General features: G+C 30.6%; 3 protein-coding genes across 3 annotated transcripts; all 3 read left to right on the top strand.

Annotated features, from left to right (window-relative positions):
* Nucleotides 1-3669: 3669 nt before the first annotated feature.
* Nucleotides 3670-5254, top strand: LOC134248029 (uncharacterized). Its single transcript, XM_062730443.1, has 5 exons — nucleotides 3670-3817; nucleotides 4018-4213; nucleotides 4417-4485; nucleotides 4577-4681; nucleotides 4837-5254. Exons 1-5 carry the CDS (start codon nucleotides 3702-3704, stop codon nucleotides 5125-5127), a joined length of 777 nt encoding a protein of 258 aa, XP_062586427.1. The 5' UTR covers nucleotides 3670-3701; the 3' UTR covers nucleotides 5128-5254.
* A 1854-nt stretch (nucleotides 5255-7108) lies between these two features.
* On the top strand, nucleotides 7109-8807 carry LOC134248064 (uncharacterized). Its single transcript, XM_062730491.1, has 4 exons — nucleotides 7109-7259; nucleotides 7421-7685; nucleotides 7829-7933; nucleotides 8165-8807. The coding sequence occupies exons 1-4, from the start codon at nucleotides 7111-7113 to the stop codon at nucleotides 8468-8470; spliced, it is 825 nt and encodes a 274-aa protein (XP_062586475.1). The 5' UTR covers nucleotides 7109-7110; the 3' UTR covers nucleotides 8471-8807.
* A 1424-nt stretch (nucleotides 8808-10231) lies between these two features.
* Nucleotides 10232-15860, top strand: LOC134248063 (uncharacterized). Its single transcript, XM_062730490.1, has 5 exons — nucleotides 10232-10419; nucleotides 10675-10870; nucleotides 14199-14267; nucleotides 14606-14710; nucleotides 14857-15860. The coding sequence occupies exons 1-5, from the start codon at nucleotides 10307-10309 to the stop codon at nucleotides 15184-15186; spliced, it is 813 nt and encodes a 270-aa protein (XP_062586474.1). The 5' UTR covers nucleotides 10232-10306; the 3' UTR covers nucleotides 15187-15860.
* The last annotated feature ends 339 nt before the right edge of the window (nucleotides 15861-16199 follow it).

Genomic DNA, 16199 nt, shown 5'->3' with positions numbered 1-16199 from the left:
TTATAGTAAGTGAATACTTGTACTGCGTGATATTTATAATCTTTGAATGCATAAACAATTATACATATTTAGGCCTTGTAATCTTCAAATATATATGGAATGCTACATTTCACATTACAGAAAAATACCAATATCTTTATGACTCGCCTTTAAGTCGGACATAGAGTTTTGAACTAAAATTTAACTCCAAAAATGCCGACTTATAGGCGAGTATATACGGTAATAGATGTATAAAAACTAAGTCTTGTTTACTCATTGTAGATAAGTGTACCTATTGATTCCTGCCAATGATAAATAAGTTTGGAAGGACTGATTGAAATCCAAAACTGTTTTGATACAACCTTTTCCGGTTTAGTACAACTGTACGTACGTTTAGCTATGATACATGTCCGTACGCACAGCTTATCGTACAAAACAGGAAGACTAGGGTTCGATAGGTTTACTGACCGTAGCATTTCCTGTTTTTCAAACCAAAGGTGTATCGTTTATCTATTTCATACACTTATTAAACTATTTTACACTTTTAGATAATATTTATTATAAAAGAAAAGTTTATCAAAAATAAGGAAAATATTTTGAATTTAGTTGTGAATAAGATTATACTGTGTGAGTGTTTCATATAATATTTTACTTGTGTTTCAAATACATAATTGCATATGAAGTGAAAATAATTAAAATGCAATGCAATGCAATCCACAAACTTTCAGTATATGTACATGCTCATTGTACATCTTTAAATCGTGATAAACTCTATGTTGCAGTGTTTCAAATAAATAGATCTATGCATAACAAATTTTCATAACGTTTAGCTCTTATGTTAAATCTTTTACGTTCAATTACTCCTTTTGAGGTCAACATGGTGAAACAAGGACCCAAGACCTGGCCCACGAGGTGACCTGTCCTGACCGAGGCCGCGTATACGCGTGTACACCACTCTATATACAAAGAGTGCACGCCAATCCATCATATGCCATACATGTACGGTTCTCTGACTGCCGTATCCTCAAAGTGCTTTACTGTTTAAATAAGTGCAAGATTCACTTATCTGGTATTCATTTACGTTTGTGTCTAGGTCAGGTTAGGTTTAATGACCCTGAAATTGAAAACAAGCAAAAATATTTAACATTGTTTGATAGCAAAGATACACTGTTGAAAGATGAAAATGAATTAAACGTCAAGAATTTCATGACTTGTCAGCTAAACCTATATTCTTATGCTATATTTTATTCAGCATTTAATTTATTTAATTGTTAAACCCTGCTTTTTTTTTAAAAATCACAACTTAAATTTATAATAGAGAGGTTGAGATTTCAATCGTGTACGGGTACGTCTAGTAGGGAAATAACCTAAATTCCGTGTGTATAACGTCATCAGTTTCAGTGACGTCAAGATTACAACACTTCTTAGAACTTGTAGAAAGACATCTACACGTAATGGATAACTTGTAGTTTTAATAATGAACATTATTAATCAATTTATTATTTGGGATTTTTAGTTTGACGAGCACTTATTTTCATCATGTTTTGCTGAATAACTTAAATCAAATTGACGCCACAAAACTTTTAAATGGTAAGAACAAAGACTGCGATCGCGTTATACACGTACTGTTACACGTCTTTAACATCGCAACAGACAAATTACAAAAACGTGTACGTGTACCTCAAAGTATAAGCACAATTACACGTGCGCGTACACGTTTAAGATCTCAACCTCTCTAATGTCTTTTGCAAACGATGATTTATCTTAGCCCTTGATCAAACAATTTTTTGATGATTCTTTATTATTAATATATACTAAGAATATATTATTGTAGTGCAAATGAACAACTATATTTTAACATTTTCAATGAACTTGGATTACTGCCTTTAAATTGAAATCTTTTTATTTGATTTGATATTAAATTGTATAAAATTTGATTTCTTTGGTTTATTTGTTAATCAGCTTTTGTCCTTTTTATTTCATATTTTACCGTGTTTGTTAGAATATCCACTATCCTACGATATAAAGTTACAAACATAACTTCTTTAATATACAAGATAAACAAAAGATAGAATGATGTATTGTTTCAGTAATTATGAATTCTACATGTACTTTTTATACATCTTTTTTAATATTCGCCCCAAATTAGGCATGCTGCAAGTTCATGTACTTAAAAATTTATCAGAAATTTTTTTTAGATACATTTAGTTTTTGAGAAGGAAGGATGTGTATTTATTAACATTTGTATAAAAATTGATAAAAATATCGCCATGCACCATGCTTCCGTTTAGAAAATCAGATACCGTTCAAAACCCACACTGTGTCTAATATATCAAAGGTTTTTCAAATTATATAAAAATTCTAATTTAAAAAACATAAAAATAGTGTGTGACATTATTTTAGTTTTCAAAGGATACTAGGGATATCGAAGTATTCAGTAAAATAAAAGGACTATGTGAAGTTTATTAATACCAAGAATTGACCAGCTGTAAATAATAATTGTAAATTAACAACCCCAACAAAGAGCGATACACATGTAGTTAATAATAGTTAGCTATAGTAATTCAAATGACATCATTTTTACAGTGAAGTTTAGATCGTCATATTTCATTTTTTTTACAAATTATTTTTTACAGCAATTTCTTACATAATAAAGAAAATAACTATAAACATAAAGGATAAGGTTTCTGATCAATTGAAGTAAAAAGAAAGATTCACGATATAGCACTCAATTTAGTTAGTAATTAAAGCACCCTTAAGAACATAAAACAATGTTTCTTTTTAAAATAAAATTAAAAGGCGCGTTTATTGAGCTTTTACAGGTGGTATGCCCTTGGATAATGAATTCTTTAATAGCCGCTCTCCTGTAAGAGGCCATATAGGTACATTTGAATTACAGTAATCAATGAATAGCTGTTGAACAGAAGGGATTGTCTTAGCCAGAATTTTCATTTTTACTCCATATCAATTTTGTAGTTTTGCAATAAATGCAATATATGAAATAATGCAATTGGTTCTTCGTACTCTCTAAATTAATAAATAGTTATGGAAAAAGCAGAAGTGTTATTCTTTAAAATTTAAGAGAGATTAACTTTTGATTATAAAAGGCGAAAATAAAGCAATACAGTAAAAGTTCCATATGTTCAAACTTCCCCTCATCGAAATTTTTACCAACAAATAAATATTCAAAAAGATTTTTAAACTTAAAGCCATGTTTTACCAATATTCAAAACATTTGTTTACCATCTTTACTATTCGGTGCCTTTCTTAATTTTATGTTTTGAAAGATGTATATGTGACTTAAAAGAGTCTTTTTTCATAAAGTTATATCTAACATGATAAACTTATGTAATTAATTTTTACATTATCTTTAAACTCATTGTGATGAAGATTCAACTTAAGCACATTATACATACAGGAAGACACAAATATAAAAGGGTGTTGACATCAACACCCTCTTCTGGGATTCTATAGTTATTATAAGACCTCTAAAAATAGAAAATGATAAATGAGTTGTTTCAATATTCTTGAATATTACAATTATTTAACGTTGAGTTACATAAAACAATCGATACATTAGTGATTGGTTCTTTGTAAACTCTTCCCATCACTGATTACTCACTCACATGCGGAAATGGTACTTCGTCAGTACATCACGTGTATTTTAAGCATAGTGAAGTATTTATACCGAACCGTATTCCTCCTTGTACACAATAAACAAAATGAACGTTAACACAGAGAGACTTGTCACACTTATATCTCAGCTTCAGTATCAGCTGGACTCAACAAAACGGGAACTTCAATTAGAAAGAGAAGAAAAAGAAAATGCATTAACAAGGTAAAAACCCCTTCTTTTGCAGGATTTTGTTTAAAATATTAATCTTTTTTAAGCATGACTTAACTGAATTTGTGATTAAATATATATAAAGTGATGAGGAATGGTGAATAAGAAATAAAAAAGAAATAAATGATCATGTAACTTAGTTTTGAAAAAAATATACATTAATATTTTATATTTGTTTACAACTATATCTTCAGGTTGAGTGTGATAGCCGGATCGAAGCTCACTTATAATAATCCAGCCATATCCGACTTATCTGATGTAAACAGACCTCAGAAAATTGGTGAAAAGTTTAATGAACTATATGACAATCAATGGACTGATTCTGTAGATATTCTCTCAGAAACCATGGATGAGAAAGAAGCGGTTCTAAAAATTCGAGCAGTACTTGAGGTAACTGAAAGTCTTTTTCTCTTATTTGAAATGCTTGGGTCCCTTAAAATGTCCATGTTTATTCAAAGAAGTGTAATTTGCTTTATCATTAATATTTCTTTCTTTCTTTTTTTTTTTTTTTTACAAAAACCACAAAATATTATCGATGATTTCTGAATGATAGAAGTATTGTTTCAACGAACATTTTCCTCTTTGCTTTTTAGTATGTTTACACGAAAACAAAAAATGCATCTGAGGAACAGTATCGAAGCTTACAGAATGCACTATTCCAGGTAAATAATATGATATAGCAATGGTTTTGTTTTTGGTTTAAATTGAGAAAAAGATTTTCCGATTTGCATCATTTTTATTTTTCTGTTGCAGAGAGACTTGCGGAATTCGGAGACAAAGAATTTCATTGAAATTTACAAGAAAATTAGTGAATTACAGAAGGATGTGTCTGAGTTGTCAATCAAAAATGCCAAGCAGGTATGTAGTATTGTAGGCCCTGGCTATAAAGAAATTAAAATGTTTAAACCATTTAAGCATATTAAGTTTATTTTGTTGGCTACCAAGAAATAAAAATAGAACTTTGCACTTCATCAAAGAATGCATGAAAATAACATCATTATTTTCAATTTCAGTTTCTGAGAGAAGATTCGGACTTCATGTTACCATTTGAAATCGTAATGAATTGTTGTGAGCCATTTGTGGACACGTGTGTAGAACTTTGCTGGATGATGCACGTACAGGATCCACCTATGGTTTTAGAGTTTGGTTCATCAGAAATAGTAGATAAAAACATGTTCAGATTTTTTACAAGAACTGGTGACATTGTTGACTTCGTTGTATGGCCTGCTGTTCTGTTGCATGAGAACGGACCTCTCGTACAGAAGGGTGTTGTTCAACCCAAGAAATCGTCAAAGCGGAGATAGTGTCTGTGGATATTTAATATGCGACGTGAATAATTCTATAACATTTTCCATACAATTATGTGCCAACGTTTCAACTTTCTTTATACAGCATTTTAGTTATTTGATTAGGCCTAATTTTTTTTTAATTTTACAAATATTTTTCAGTGCCTTAGCAACTGTTTGAAAATAAAATGATTTGTCTCAATTATTTTGGTTTATTTTGGTTTATTTCGAGAGGGGAAACTATAAAACTTTTTCATTTGCTTAATTCTCGTGTATTTCCTTATTGTATTTGTGTAATACAAGGAAATGCCGTGCTCCAACCATTCTCTTGGTGAAAATAAATCTATTGGGTAGAGTTATAAAACAGAATATGCAGGAAAATATTCTTGAAAATCCATTGAAATTCTAACTTTATTTAGCACATGTATCTCATCTTCCTGTTTAGTGTGTGTTTTGAGGTTCTCTAAAGACAAATCTTATTATTATATTTCACGCTCAAGTTCTTTTATAAACCACCCGTAATTTAATGAAATTTAATTTTTAAAAATCTTATATAAATCGAATAAGCTTCACTTATTAAGTACATGCATATATGTAAACATGCAAATAAACGATTGTGTACTAATGTAACTCCCCGAATACTTGACTATATTATCGATGTCAATGATCACATCTTTACCTGGGAAAAATTGCGATCGATGTATACCTCTTTTTCAAATGTAAATGCAGTTGTCATCACCAAATTTAAAATAGTAGAATGCTTTTTTTTTTTATTTTTTTTTAGATGTTCAAGAACAACAACCAAAATGTTTTCAATTTTATAAAGCAAACTTTACGTCGTTCAAATGCTACTCATAACAAACGTTTCAAACATCAAAATAGAATTGATGTGTTGAAGTTTTTGTCATATCGTAAAATTTGAAATAAACGATTGTCATTCAATCAGAAAATTTTGGAAAAAATTTACCAGTCCTTTATTTACCTCTGAATCTTCCACATCCTATAAATCTAATGAGAGAATAGCGCAATGCTACATTTCATAATCCACGTGCACTTAGATATTCAAAAATATACATGTACCGGGTATCTAACACTCATTATGCCTTTCCATTGAAATACAAAATAGAAAAAAAGATAAATAGATAAAAAACTAAATTTACACGTGTTTTGACCGGATAGATATTTTCTGACATTTTGGGCTTTAATTTAGTCAGGTATAAAATCCATGCAATATTTTCATTTATATCCATATTTTTAAAGATATTTACAAAAAGAGGAGTATATTTATGTCCGATTCTTCAGGGGAGCTTACTGAATGCATTTATTAGTACACCATTTTCACAATATAGTCAAAAGGTCATCTTCCTTATACTGATAGAAAAAAGAGCAGGAGCAAGATAGATCAAGGTCAAAGACGGGTATATATGTTATATAATTTTTTTTATCTTAAAATTCGATTTGAAAATGGTAGTTAGTCCCATTGGAATGAAGGTATGTATTTTTTTTGCAAGAGTAAGGCTAACTACAGTGGTATTAGTTTTACATTTATCCGATGAAGTCTGCACGTTTAAATGCTTCCCTTTCAATATCAATGAAATCTATGTTTATCACATGTATGGAAAAATACACAAAAGCAAAATGCACTTCGTACATTAATTATTTTATCCAAAAAAATCTTGTTTAAGATGCAATTCAGTATGATAAACTTATTTTTTTGTCTTCTATTGACTCACTTGGTTTTTATATACATTACATGTAATATCATATCTATATATATACATTCCTTATTTAATCTTTCATATTTATTTCAAACATATATCTTTTTGTTCTTTAAAACAACAGGCATAAATTAGTCATCAAAGAAATGAAAAAAATATATTACATAATCTTGTTTACGGGTATATTTTCTGGCAAGAACTAGAATACACGTTTAAAAAATTCTAGATTTTACTGGTTTCAAGTCACGTGATTAAAACTATGTATATAAACACAGCAACTTAAATGGTTTACACTAGACAAAATCACAAATTCACGATGGATTGTAACGCAACAAAACTTGTCACAATGATTTCCCAGCTGCAGTATGAACTGGATGTCGCTAAACGGCGATTGCAGGTGGAAAAATCGGAAAAAGAGCAGGCCTTAACCAGGTACTTTCATTTTCAATGTATAGCATATATTTTAATGGGAACTCGAGTTATCTCCTTTTCACTGTAAATATTTCATACATTTTGAAGCATTAGAAGTGTTGACGCATAACCATATCACACAGACTAATATTTTTAATAAAAATTGTTATGTATTTTTTCAGATTGAGTTCAATAGCTGGATCAAAGCTTGCATACAATAACCCCGGAATAACTGATTTATCAGACAAGAACAGGCCTCAGAAGTTGGGAGAAAAGTTCAGTGAACTATATGACAATGAATGGACAGATGCCATTGATTCACTCACAGAAACTATGGATGAAGAGGAGGCAATTCTAATGCTAAGGGACGTTCTCAGATATGTCTACGAGAAAACGAAAAAAGCATCTGAGGAGCAGTATCGAAATCTTCAAATGGCTCTGTTTCAGGTAATTACCTAATATGAAAATGGTTGTTTACAAATACACCGCATAAAATGTGTTTTCGGCTGAAGAAGTATATTATTTATTTGATATGTATTTTTAATTTTTCTTAAAATCATTTCATTGTAATTCGAATAATTTTATTTTAGAGAGATCTAAGAAATTCGGAGACACAAAGCTTCATACAAATCTACAGGAAAATCACAGAACTACAGAAAGAAGTTTCTGCGTTATCCATCAGTAATACAAAGCAGGTAAACATTTTATATTTCATAACCATATACTTCAAAGTTATACATGTTTTCCTGATTATTCTATACGTGTGACACGTCTTTATGTGACACAAGATATTATTAGCCCTTATTTCTTTACATTACTTTTTGAATGTCTGAAAAGAATTATGATAATAAAAATGATTTTTTTTCTTCTACATGCCCTTATCTTTTTGAAAAAACGTGCCTATGTAATCTTTGTTCCCATTTCAGTTTTTAAGAGAAGATACAGGTTTCATGCAGCCATATGAAATTGTTGTAAATTGCTGTGAACCCTTTATTGATAAATGTGTGGAGCTTTGCTGGATGATGCATATTCAGGACCCGCCTATGGTTTTAGATTTTGGATCTTCAGAAATAGTTGACAAAAATGCCTTCAGACTTTTTACTAGAAGTGGTGATGTCGTCGACTTTTTCGTGTGGCCTGCAGTATTACTACACGAAAATGGTCCTCTCGTACAGAAGGGTGTAGTTCAACCCAAAAAGTCAAAATCAAAAACTAGAGAAAAAGATCGTTGAAAGTTTTTGAAAAAATATCAATTTTTCAGCATAATCCTTTGTGGAATAAATACAGCTTCATGTTGTCTCGATGGTCTGAAATTTCAAAAAGATCAATCCAAAGGGAACAGTGATCTGCATGTGGACTGGTTATGATGCTGGAACAGTGACATATGTTACTGAAAAGGCAAACTAGCCTTTTGTCTTGAATATTTTCCTTCAAATAGGAACATGTGCAATGTTTTCAAAAGTGCCAATATTTCTTTTTAAAGAAAGTTTAGCTGTTTTGTTTATTTAATTGTTAAGTTTTGTTACATCTTTGAATTTTACAAATAAACATTTTGAATAAGCTGTGCTACTAATATTGTTATTTGTGGTCTGATAATTTCAAACCTCGTAAACTTGTAGTTCGTGGCAATAGCATATTCGAACTGAACATATGTTTTGGAAGGTTTCAAGACGGGACGTTTTGCGTACAATAGGATGTTTAAGAACATTAAATAATCCTTGAAAATTTCATTTTCCTCCATTGCTAGATGCTTTACTAAATCAAATGATTTATAAAAGTAAGTGGAAAGAAAAACATTAATCTTAGAGCAAACTATTATTAACATTTTAGGATTAAATACATGAACTGCTAGCACTTTTGTCAAAAAAGGCTTTAATTTATATTGAAATATATAACTCTTACTTTATATAATTCCTTTGTCAGGAAACCTTCTGAAAAAGTAGATATATGGTCAAAGTGAAAATGTATACAAAGCACTAAAAATGACCAACGAACATTTTTTGTTGTTCGAGTAGTTGGTCATTTTAAGTGCATTAGAAAGCAATTTGGAAGCAGTGCTATTACTGAAATTTGAAAAATTTCAAAGGTGATCGGTTGCAATGAAATAAGAAGTACACTCATTGTCTGCTTCTTGTTATGATCGGCCAGATGGAAAGAATTCGTTTATGTTTGTTTATGGTCTCTTTCAAAATATTTCAGTCATAATGAGAAATGAGTGCATTTAAACACCACCAAATAAAACTTACTGTGGTATATTAATTGACGAAGAATAACACACACAATTTGAAATTAATGATTGCAAAGAAAATACTTAGAAATGTCACATCATATTGTTGTACACAAACACACATTTTTCTATCTAATAGAGTCAGTCATGTGCACTTAATATTTTACAGATCAACAACAATTGTGACATTATACATACAATGGGTTATGATCGCACAATTCACCAACTTAGTTAAGCTGGTACAACAAACAAAAAGATAACCGTTCGGTCATTACACATATTGATATTTGATGACACACACTCACTGTGTATGTGTGTGGTCGGGATGAATCGTAGATGTTTATTGATAAAGAATATATTACTTTATATACCGGGGTATATATGATAAAATATAGTAATTAAATTTAGATTCGAATACGAAAGACTGGGAGGAGGCATTATAATTATTTCTTCTTGTACATGACGAAAGAAGGAACTTAAATTTCAAATTTATGTATAAAATTATTTTTTAAAAATATTCGGAACATGATTTCTGATCCATTAAAGGCATACCAATGTGTCACATACCATATGGTTGTTAGCAAGTATTTATCAATATATCATAGGTGTAGCCATATATATAGTCACGAGATTTTAAAGACATTCAATACATCCAAAATCTTGGTAAATCTGATATCGTTGAATAAACATATTGAGAAATTGTGGCCTACTCTGAATTGTCAGCCGATTATGTCATGACTACAAACAAAAATAGTTTAAAATTAATTACGTCACGCTAGATAATGTATTTAAAGGGATACTCCTTCGATCAGTGAACTATGTTTTTGTCTAAGGATTCACGATGACTGACGTAGATAATCTAATTCTTATCATATCGACGCTACAGGGAGACCTGGACGAAACTAAACGTAGACTAAAGGCAGAGACATTGGAAAAGGAAAGGGCTCTAACGAGGTAATTTCGTATGAAAATAAAATGGAATATAAGTAAGAAAGTAGCTTTTTCCGCTTCGTAGAATTTTGTCAAATGTTCTAATGACTTCTGTTTTACTTGAATATGTTTTTTTCATCTGCTATACATTAACTTAAAAACTTATATAAAATTCTCTGCATATAAGAATTAGAAATTTGCAGCAAATTTTCATATGAATGATATTCAATTTTTGGTCCTAAGTTGTAATCTATTTTTCATAAAATATTTATCTTGCAGACTCAGTTCAATAGCCGGAACAAAACTTACATACAACAATCCAGGTATAACAGATCTATCAGACAAGAACAGACCACAGAAAATTGGGGAAAATTTCAATGAACTCTACGACAATGAGTGGACAGAAGCTATTGACCAGCTGTCGGGGGGTCACGGGGAGGAAGGGGCAGTTCACATGCTTAGGGAGGCTCTTAAGGTAAGGCTTTTATTCTTGTAATACTAAAATTTAAATATCGACATTTTTTTTAAAGAACCACGAACGATAGTATTGTTCTCCCGCCTACCTCTAAGTCAATTCTCAAAAGTTAACATATTCGAACGATTTTCGAAATTTTTATAGATTTTTATATGAATTTTCATAAAACCTTTAATGAACATGATTTTTTGCATGATTTAAATAATGCAAATTTTGATGAATTAATTCTCCTGCATGATCCTGATGAAATTTTAACATATTTTTATGCAATTTTCAATTCTGTACTTAATAATCATGCGAAAGTTAAAACAAAGCGTGTGAAATCAGAAATTCGCACTAAATGGTTAACTCCAGAAATAAATGAGGCTAGGATTAAAAGAGATCAATTCCATAAACAGGGAGACATGGGCAATTTTAGATTTTGGAGAAACAAGGTCACCTCTCTAATTAATGATGCAAAATCTACATATTATAAGACAGTAATTGAAAATAGTTCTACATCAAAAGAAATGTGGGGTCATTTAAATCAGCTTTCCTCAAAATCAGATAAATATTCATCCCCTTCCAATATAACTTATAAGGGATTAGAATTTGATAATTTAAAAGACATTTCAAATGCTTTTAATGAGCATTTTGCACATATTCCAAGAAAATTGTTAAATAATCTTTCATTGACTAGTTTTAATTCAGAAAAATTGAAAAGATACACGGAAACAAAACTTGGAGATCAAGACTTTTTTGAAATTCCATTGATTAATGAAACAAAAGTATTTGATATGTTAAATAGGCTTGACATAAACAAATCTGCTGGCATAGACTTTCTTGGACCCAGATTACTTAAAATTTCAGCTAGTGTAATATCCAAACCTCTAACACACTTAATAAATTCCAGCATAATCAAGGGATCCTTTCCTTCACAGTTAAAAATAGCAAAAGTAACTCCTCTATTTAAAAAGGGTGATAAATCAGACCCAGGAAATTATAGACCAATATCAATCTTACCAACTATTTCGAAAGTCTTAGAGAAGCATGTAGTAGAAAATATACGAATCTTTACTTCTCACTATGATTTATTAATGAAAGCACAATCTGGATTTAGAGAATTTCACTCTTGCCAGACAGCTCTCACAAAACTAACTGATAATTGGCTGCATGCAATAGATCAAGGAAATTTCGTTGGCATTACTTATTTGGATTTTAGCAAAGCTTTTGATCTCGTAAATCATGATATACTTATTACTAAACTTAAATGCTACAACTTTGATCCTATATCGATTCAATGGTTTGAATCATATTTAAATGATCGAACGCAGAGTGTTAAAATTGGTGCGTACACATCTGAATCACTGCCTGTCACAGCAGGTGTGCCACAGGGATCTATTTTAGGTCCTTTGTTATTCCTGTTATATATTAATGATTTACCATTATCTGTTGAACATTGTAATATTGATATGTTTGCTGATGACACTACAATGCATTTTCATGGTAACAATATTTCATATATTGAAGCAGCTCTGAATCAAGACCTTTTTCAAATACAAAACTGGTGTCAACAAAATCAGATGATTTTGAATACGGACAAAACTAAGAGTATGTTAATGGGAACACATCAAAAGAAATCAAAATTAGAAAACGCTAATCTTCATTTACAACTTCCTGGCCAACCCCTTGAAAATGTTACAACAGAGAAATTATTAGGTGTTCACATTGATCATAATCTTCAATTTACTAGTCATGTAGATGCAGTTTGCAAAACTCTTGCATATAAATTATTTACTCTACGAAAAATTAAGAAGTTCCTTCCATTGCATACTAGAAAGCTATTTTATAACGCATTTATTTTACCATCAATTTTATATTGTCTATCTATTTGGGGTAACTCTCCTCAAACTCACATCGATAGAATATACAAACTTCAAAAACGAGCAGCTAGGATTATTTTAAATGAAAAATACGATGCACCTTCAATGCCCTTGTTTAACATATTAGGCTGGTTAACAGTTCATGAACTTCTATATTTACAGAAAAGCATTCTGATGTTCAAAACATTCCATGGTATGTCTCCTGATTATATGCATGATTTTTTTGAATTTCAAAGTTGTGGATCATACACGCTACGCTCACAGACAAATTCAGAACTTCGTTTACCAAAATTTAAAACTAATTTATTTAAAAATTCTTTGCAATATTCAGGGGTTATTATATGGAATGAGTTGCCTATTAGTATAAGGAATTCCCAATCCCTTTCAATATTTAAAAGTAGGGTAGAACATTTTTTACTTATGAAACGTTCTTCATGAAAAAAAAAAAAAGTTTTCATTCCTCTGAACTTATAATGAAACGAAAGTGTTTAATTTATTCTAGTGTAACATAATGTGTGTTTATATCTTATTGTTCCATGTTTGTGATTATTGTCTTTATTATTGTATAAAACATTGTATATGTGTTTTTAAGAAGGCCCCGAGGAAGACTAGTGCTCGCACTAATCGGATTACCTTCTATAAATAAAGTATTATTATTATTATTATTATTATTATTTGGGATACCAAAGAGAGATAACTCCATAATTTTGGTTAAACTTGTGTTTTTCACTATAGAAATCAACGGAAAACGGAAAATATTTTAAAAACATCTTTCCCCCCCGTGAAACACAAATTCCTTTTTTTCAGGTAATATGGACTGTCATTTAACAAATTTATGCCAAAGCTTTTTGTGTTTCATGGGGGGGGGAACATATGTTTATAGACAAAAAACGAAAAAAATGCTGATTTTTCACCAATTTTTAAGCTATTTACAACTAAATAATTGTATTTTATTTATTTATATATGTTTTATTTATTTGCGTAAAACATAAGAAAAGATATGAGATACATTTTATCATATTACAGACTATTTCAAAATATGGTGATTCTTGAAAGTTCGATTTCACCAGAAAATATCGCCTACCCCCCTTTTTTCAACAGCTGGAATTAATGATAATTTACTATCTAGCACTGGAAATAAAATGATTTATCAATTACCATAGAACTGTTCTTTGTATTAAACAAAGATTTAATGGCCAAATTGCCATTAAAATTGAATTTAATGGGTGCAAAATGTAGGCGGGAATCAAGAGTTAGAGTTCGTAGTTCTTTAACTTTTTACCTTAATTTTACCGGTCGATTTAATTCTGCCACTACTAAGTTTGATTTGTATGATATTTCATCCTTGTGGTTTTTAACAAATCAACTCTGTTTTATACATTTTTGTTACACACATATGCTTTGTGAATTGTTTAACTGCACTTCAATGTTGGCGTATGTACTTATTGACGTTGTGTTTATTGTAGTTTATTGCCAACAAAACAAAGTGCTCTGCTGACAAACAGTACAAGAATTTACAAGAGGCGTTGTTTCAGGTACGAATATTAAGCCATTCATTCATTAAAATGAATTCTATTTAAACATAATAAACAACAGGGTGTAGATTCTTTTTAAAGGCCTGTTTCATAATCAATTATTATTATAAACTTATATGCTTTAAAAAGACTTTTTAATGGGAGACATTCCAAATTACAACTCCGGTGTCTATGAAACAACACAATTACATCTGCAGTTTTACCCATTAACAGAAATATATGCAAAATGACAATGAAACCACTCTTAAGCTATATTTTTCAATTCTGTTATTCAATATCAAAATGGAAATTAATTATTTATTGAGTAAATTGTTAAATGGTGATCATTGATTTTTTAGAGAGATTTGAGAGAATCTGAGGCAGGGAATTTTATGACAATCTACAAGAAAATCAGCGATCTACAGAAGGATGTGTCCAATATCTCGGTGGCTAATGCTAAAAAGGTACTTATAAAGTCATTCCACTGTAATTAATATTTTTCAGTGATAAATTTGCTTTTTAAAAAATCGTCAAATTACTCAAGTTCTTTTATTATAGTCGTTTGGTTCTGGTTTTAGTATATTTAATAAAATATGCCATGCTTTTTCAGTTTCTGAAGGAAGATACAAAATTTGTGTCAAAGTTTAAAGACGTGTTATTTGGTTGTGAAGCTTTTGTGGACAGATGTGTAGAATTGTGTTGGATGATGCATATCCAGGACCCACCCATGTATTTAGAATTTGATACCCCAAACGTCATTGACAAAAACATGTTCAGACTGTTTACGAGAAGTGGAGAACAACCTGATTACGTAGTTTGGCCCGCGTTGTTATTACATGAAAATGGACCACTTGTTCAGAAGGGTGTAGTCCAACCTGTTAAATCGAATACTAATGACAATTCAACACCTACTAAACCAGAAAGAACGATCAAAAAGTGAACATTTAAAAAGTCGGCAAGATAAATTGATCCACTGTCAGCTGAAAATCGATATCTCAAACATCGGTATTTCGAATACCTGGGATAAATATGGAGGTAATGAAGAGGTTCAACTGACTTACAACGAAGAAGAAGGATATGGCGATAACGAACAGTATTCAATAACAAAGTCCATAAAACAATACAAAATAGCAGCAGAGCAAACACAGACCTCCGAAACATCAGAGGTGGGATCAGGTGCCATGGAGGAGTGAGCATCCCCTGCTGACCGGTCACACCCGCCGTGCTCTCCTTGTCATAATTGGGAAATAACGGAAAAAAACCGTCGTCAATTCAGTGAATAAAGAATGGACTAACAATTAGTATGAAAAATGTCAGTCAGCATTTGACTCAATGATAAATTGTATTTGCTGACAAGGTCATTGTATCGACCATAGAATTTACTAAATGATTACTTTAAGCAAGACTGCTGATATTCTTGTTTCAACAACTTGTATATTAAAATCTACATTTTGAATACTCAAATATCTGATAAATTTTCCTCGCTGTCATTCCAACGAGGATTCGTCTTCCAATCGGGCGAAACATGCTGTATTACCCCCCCCCCCCCAAAAAAAAAATAAATAAATAACTTTGACACTGAATTTTGAAGCTAGTCATTTTTATTGATATCAACTTGAAATGCAAATAATGTGTTCAATTCATATGTAAAATAAAAAGTTTTGGAACAAAACACAAATTTTGATAATTGTTTAATTATTCTCATTTCATTATAATTGAGTTCAACGAGCAGGTACTGACTGTTTTACATTTAGAAACTTCTCTTGCTGCATTATACATTTTCAATTAACATAGAACCTAAGTCATTTGACATCATATGTAGTACACGTGTTTAGCTTATGTGTATGTTAATCACCTTTTGTAATCAATTTTGTATGTTCTTCATCATATCAAAGACTGAAAACTGTTGAAAAAGTCCAAAATAAAACAATCCTTTAATAAATGAGAATTTAG

Source organism: Saccostrea cucullata, unplaced genomic scaffold (assembly GCF_032062105.1).
Source record: "Saccostrea cucullata isolate Sc308-1 unplaced genomic scaffold, CSIRO_AGI_Scuc_v1 ctg502, whole genome shotgun sequence".
Taxonomy (NCBI): domain Eukaryota; kingdom Metazoa; phylum Mollusca; class Bivalvia; order Ostreida; family Ostreidae; genus Saccostrea; species Saccostrea cuccullata.
This window is presented reverse-complemented; position numbering and strand designations above follow the sequence as displayed.

What these genes read in the sequence shown, in the direction of transcription:
- LOC134248029 (XM_062730443.1), top strand. Translation starts at nt 3,702, where the DNA reads ATGAACGTTAACACAGAGAGACTTGTCACACTTATATCTCAGCTTCAG. An exon ending in TACAGAATGCACTATTCCAG is followed by an intron (nt 4,486 to 4,576) that starts GTAAATAATATG and finishes TTTCTGTTGCAG; the next exon opens with AGAGACTTGCGGAATTCGGA. An exon ending in CAATCAAAAATGCCAAGCAG is followed by an intron (nt 4,682 to 4,836) that starts GTATGTAGTATT and finishes TTTCAATTTCAG; the next exon opens with TTTCTGAGAGAAGATTCGGA.
- LOC134248064 (XM_062730491.1), top strand. Translation starts at nt 7,111, where the DNA reads ATGGTTTACACTAGACAAAATCACAAATTCACGATGGATTGTAACGCA. An exon ending in AAAGAGCAGGCCTTAACCAG is followed by an intron (nt 7,260 to 7,420) that starts GTACTTTCATTT and finishes GTATTTTTTCAG; the next exon opens with ATTGAGTTCAATAGCTGGAT. An exon ending in CCATCAGTAATACAAAGCAG is followed by an intron (nt 7,934 to 8,164) that starts GTAAACATTTTA and finishes TTCCCATTTCAG; the next exon opens with TTTTTAAGAGAAGATACAGG.
- LOC134248063 (XM_062730490.1), top strand. Translation starts at nt 10,307, where the DNA reads ATGACTGACGTAGATAATCTAATTCTTATCATATCGACGCTACAGGGA. An exon ending in TACAAGAGGCGTTGTTTCAG is followed by an intron (nt 14,268 to 14,605) that starts GTACGAATATTA and finishes TTGATTTTTTAG; the next exon opens with AGAGATTTGAGAGAATCTGA. An exon ending in CGGTGGCTAATGCTAAAAAG is followed by an intron (nt 14,711 to 14,856) that starts GTACTTATAAAG and finishes ATGCTTTTTCAG; the next exon opens with TTTCTGAAGGAAGATACAAA.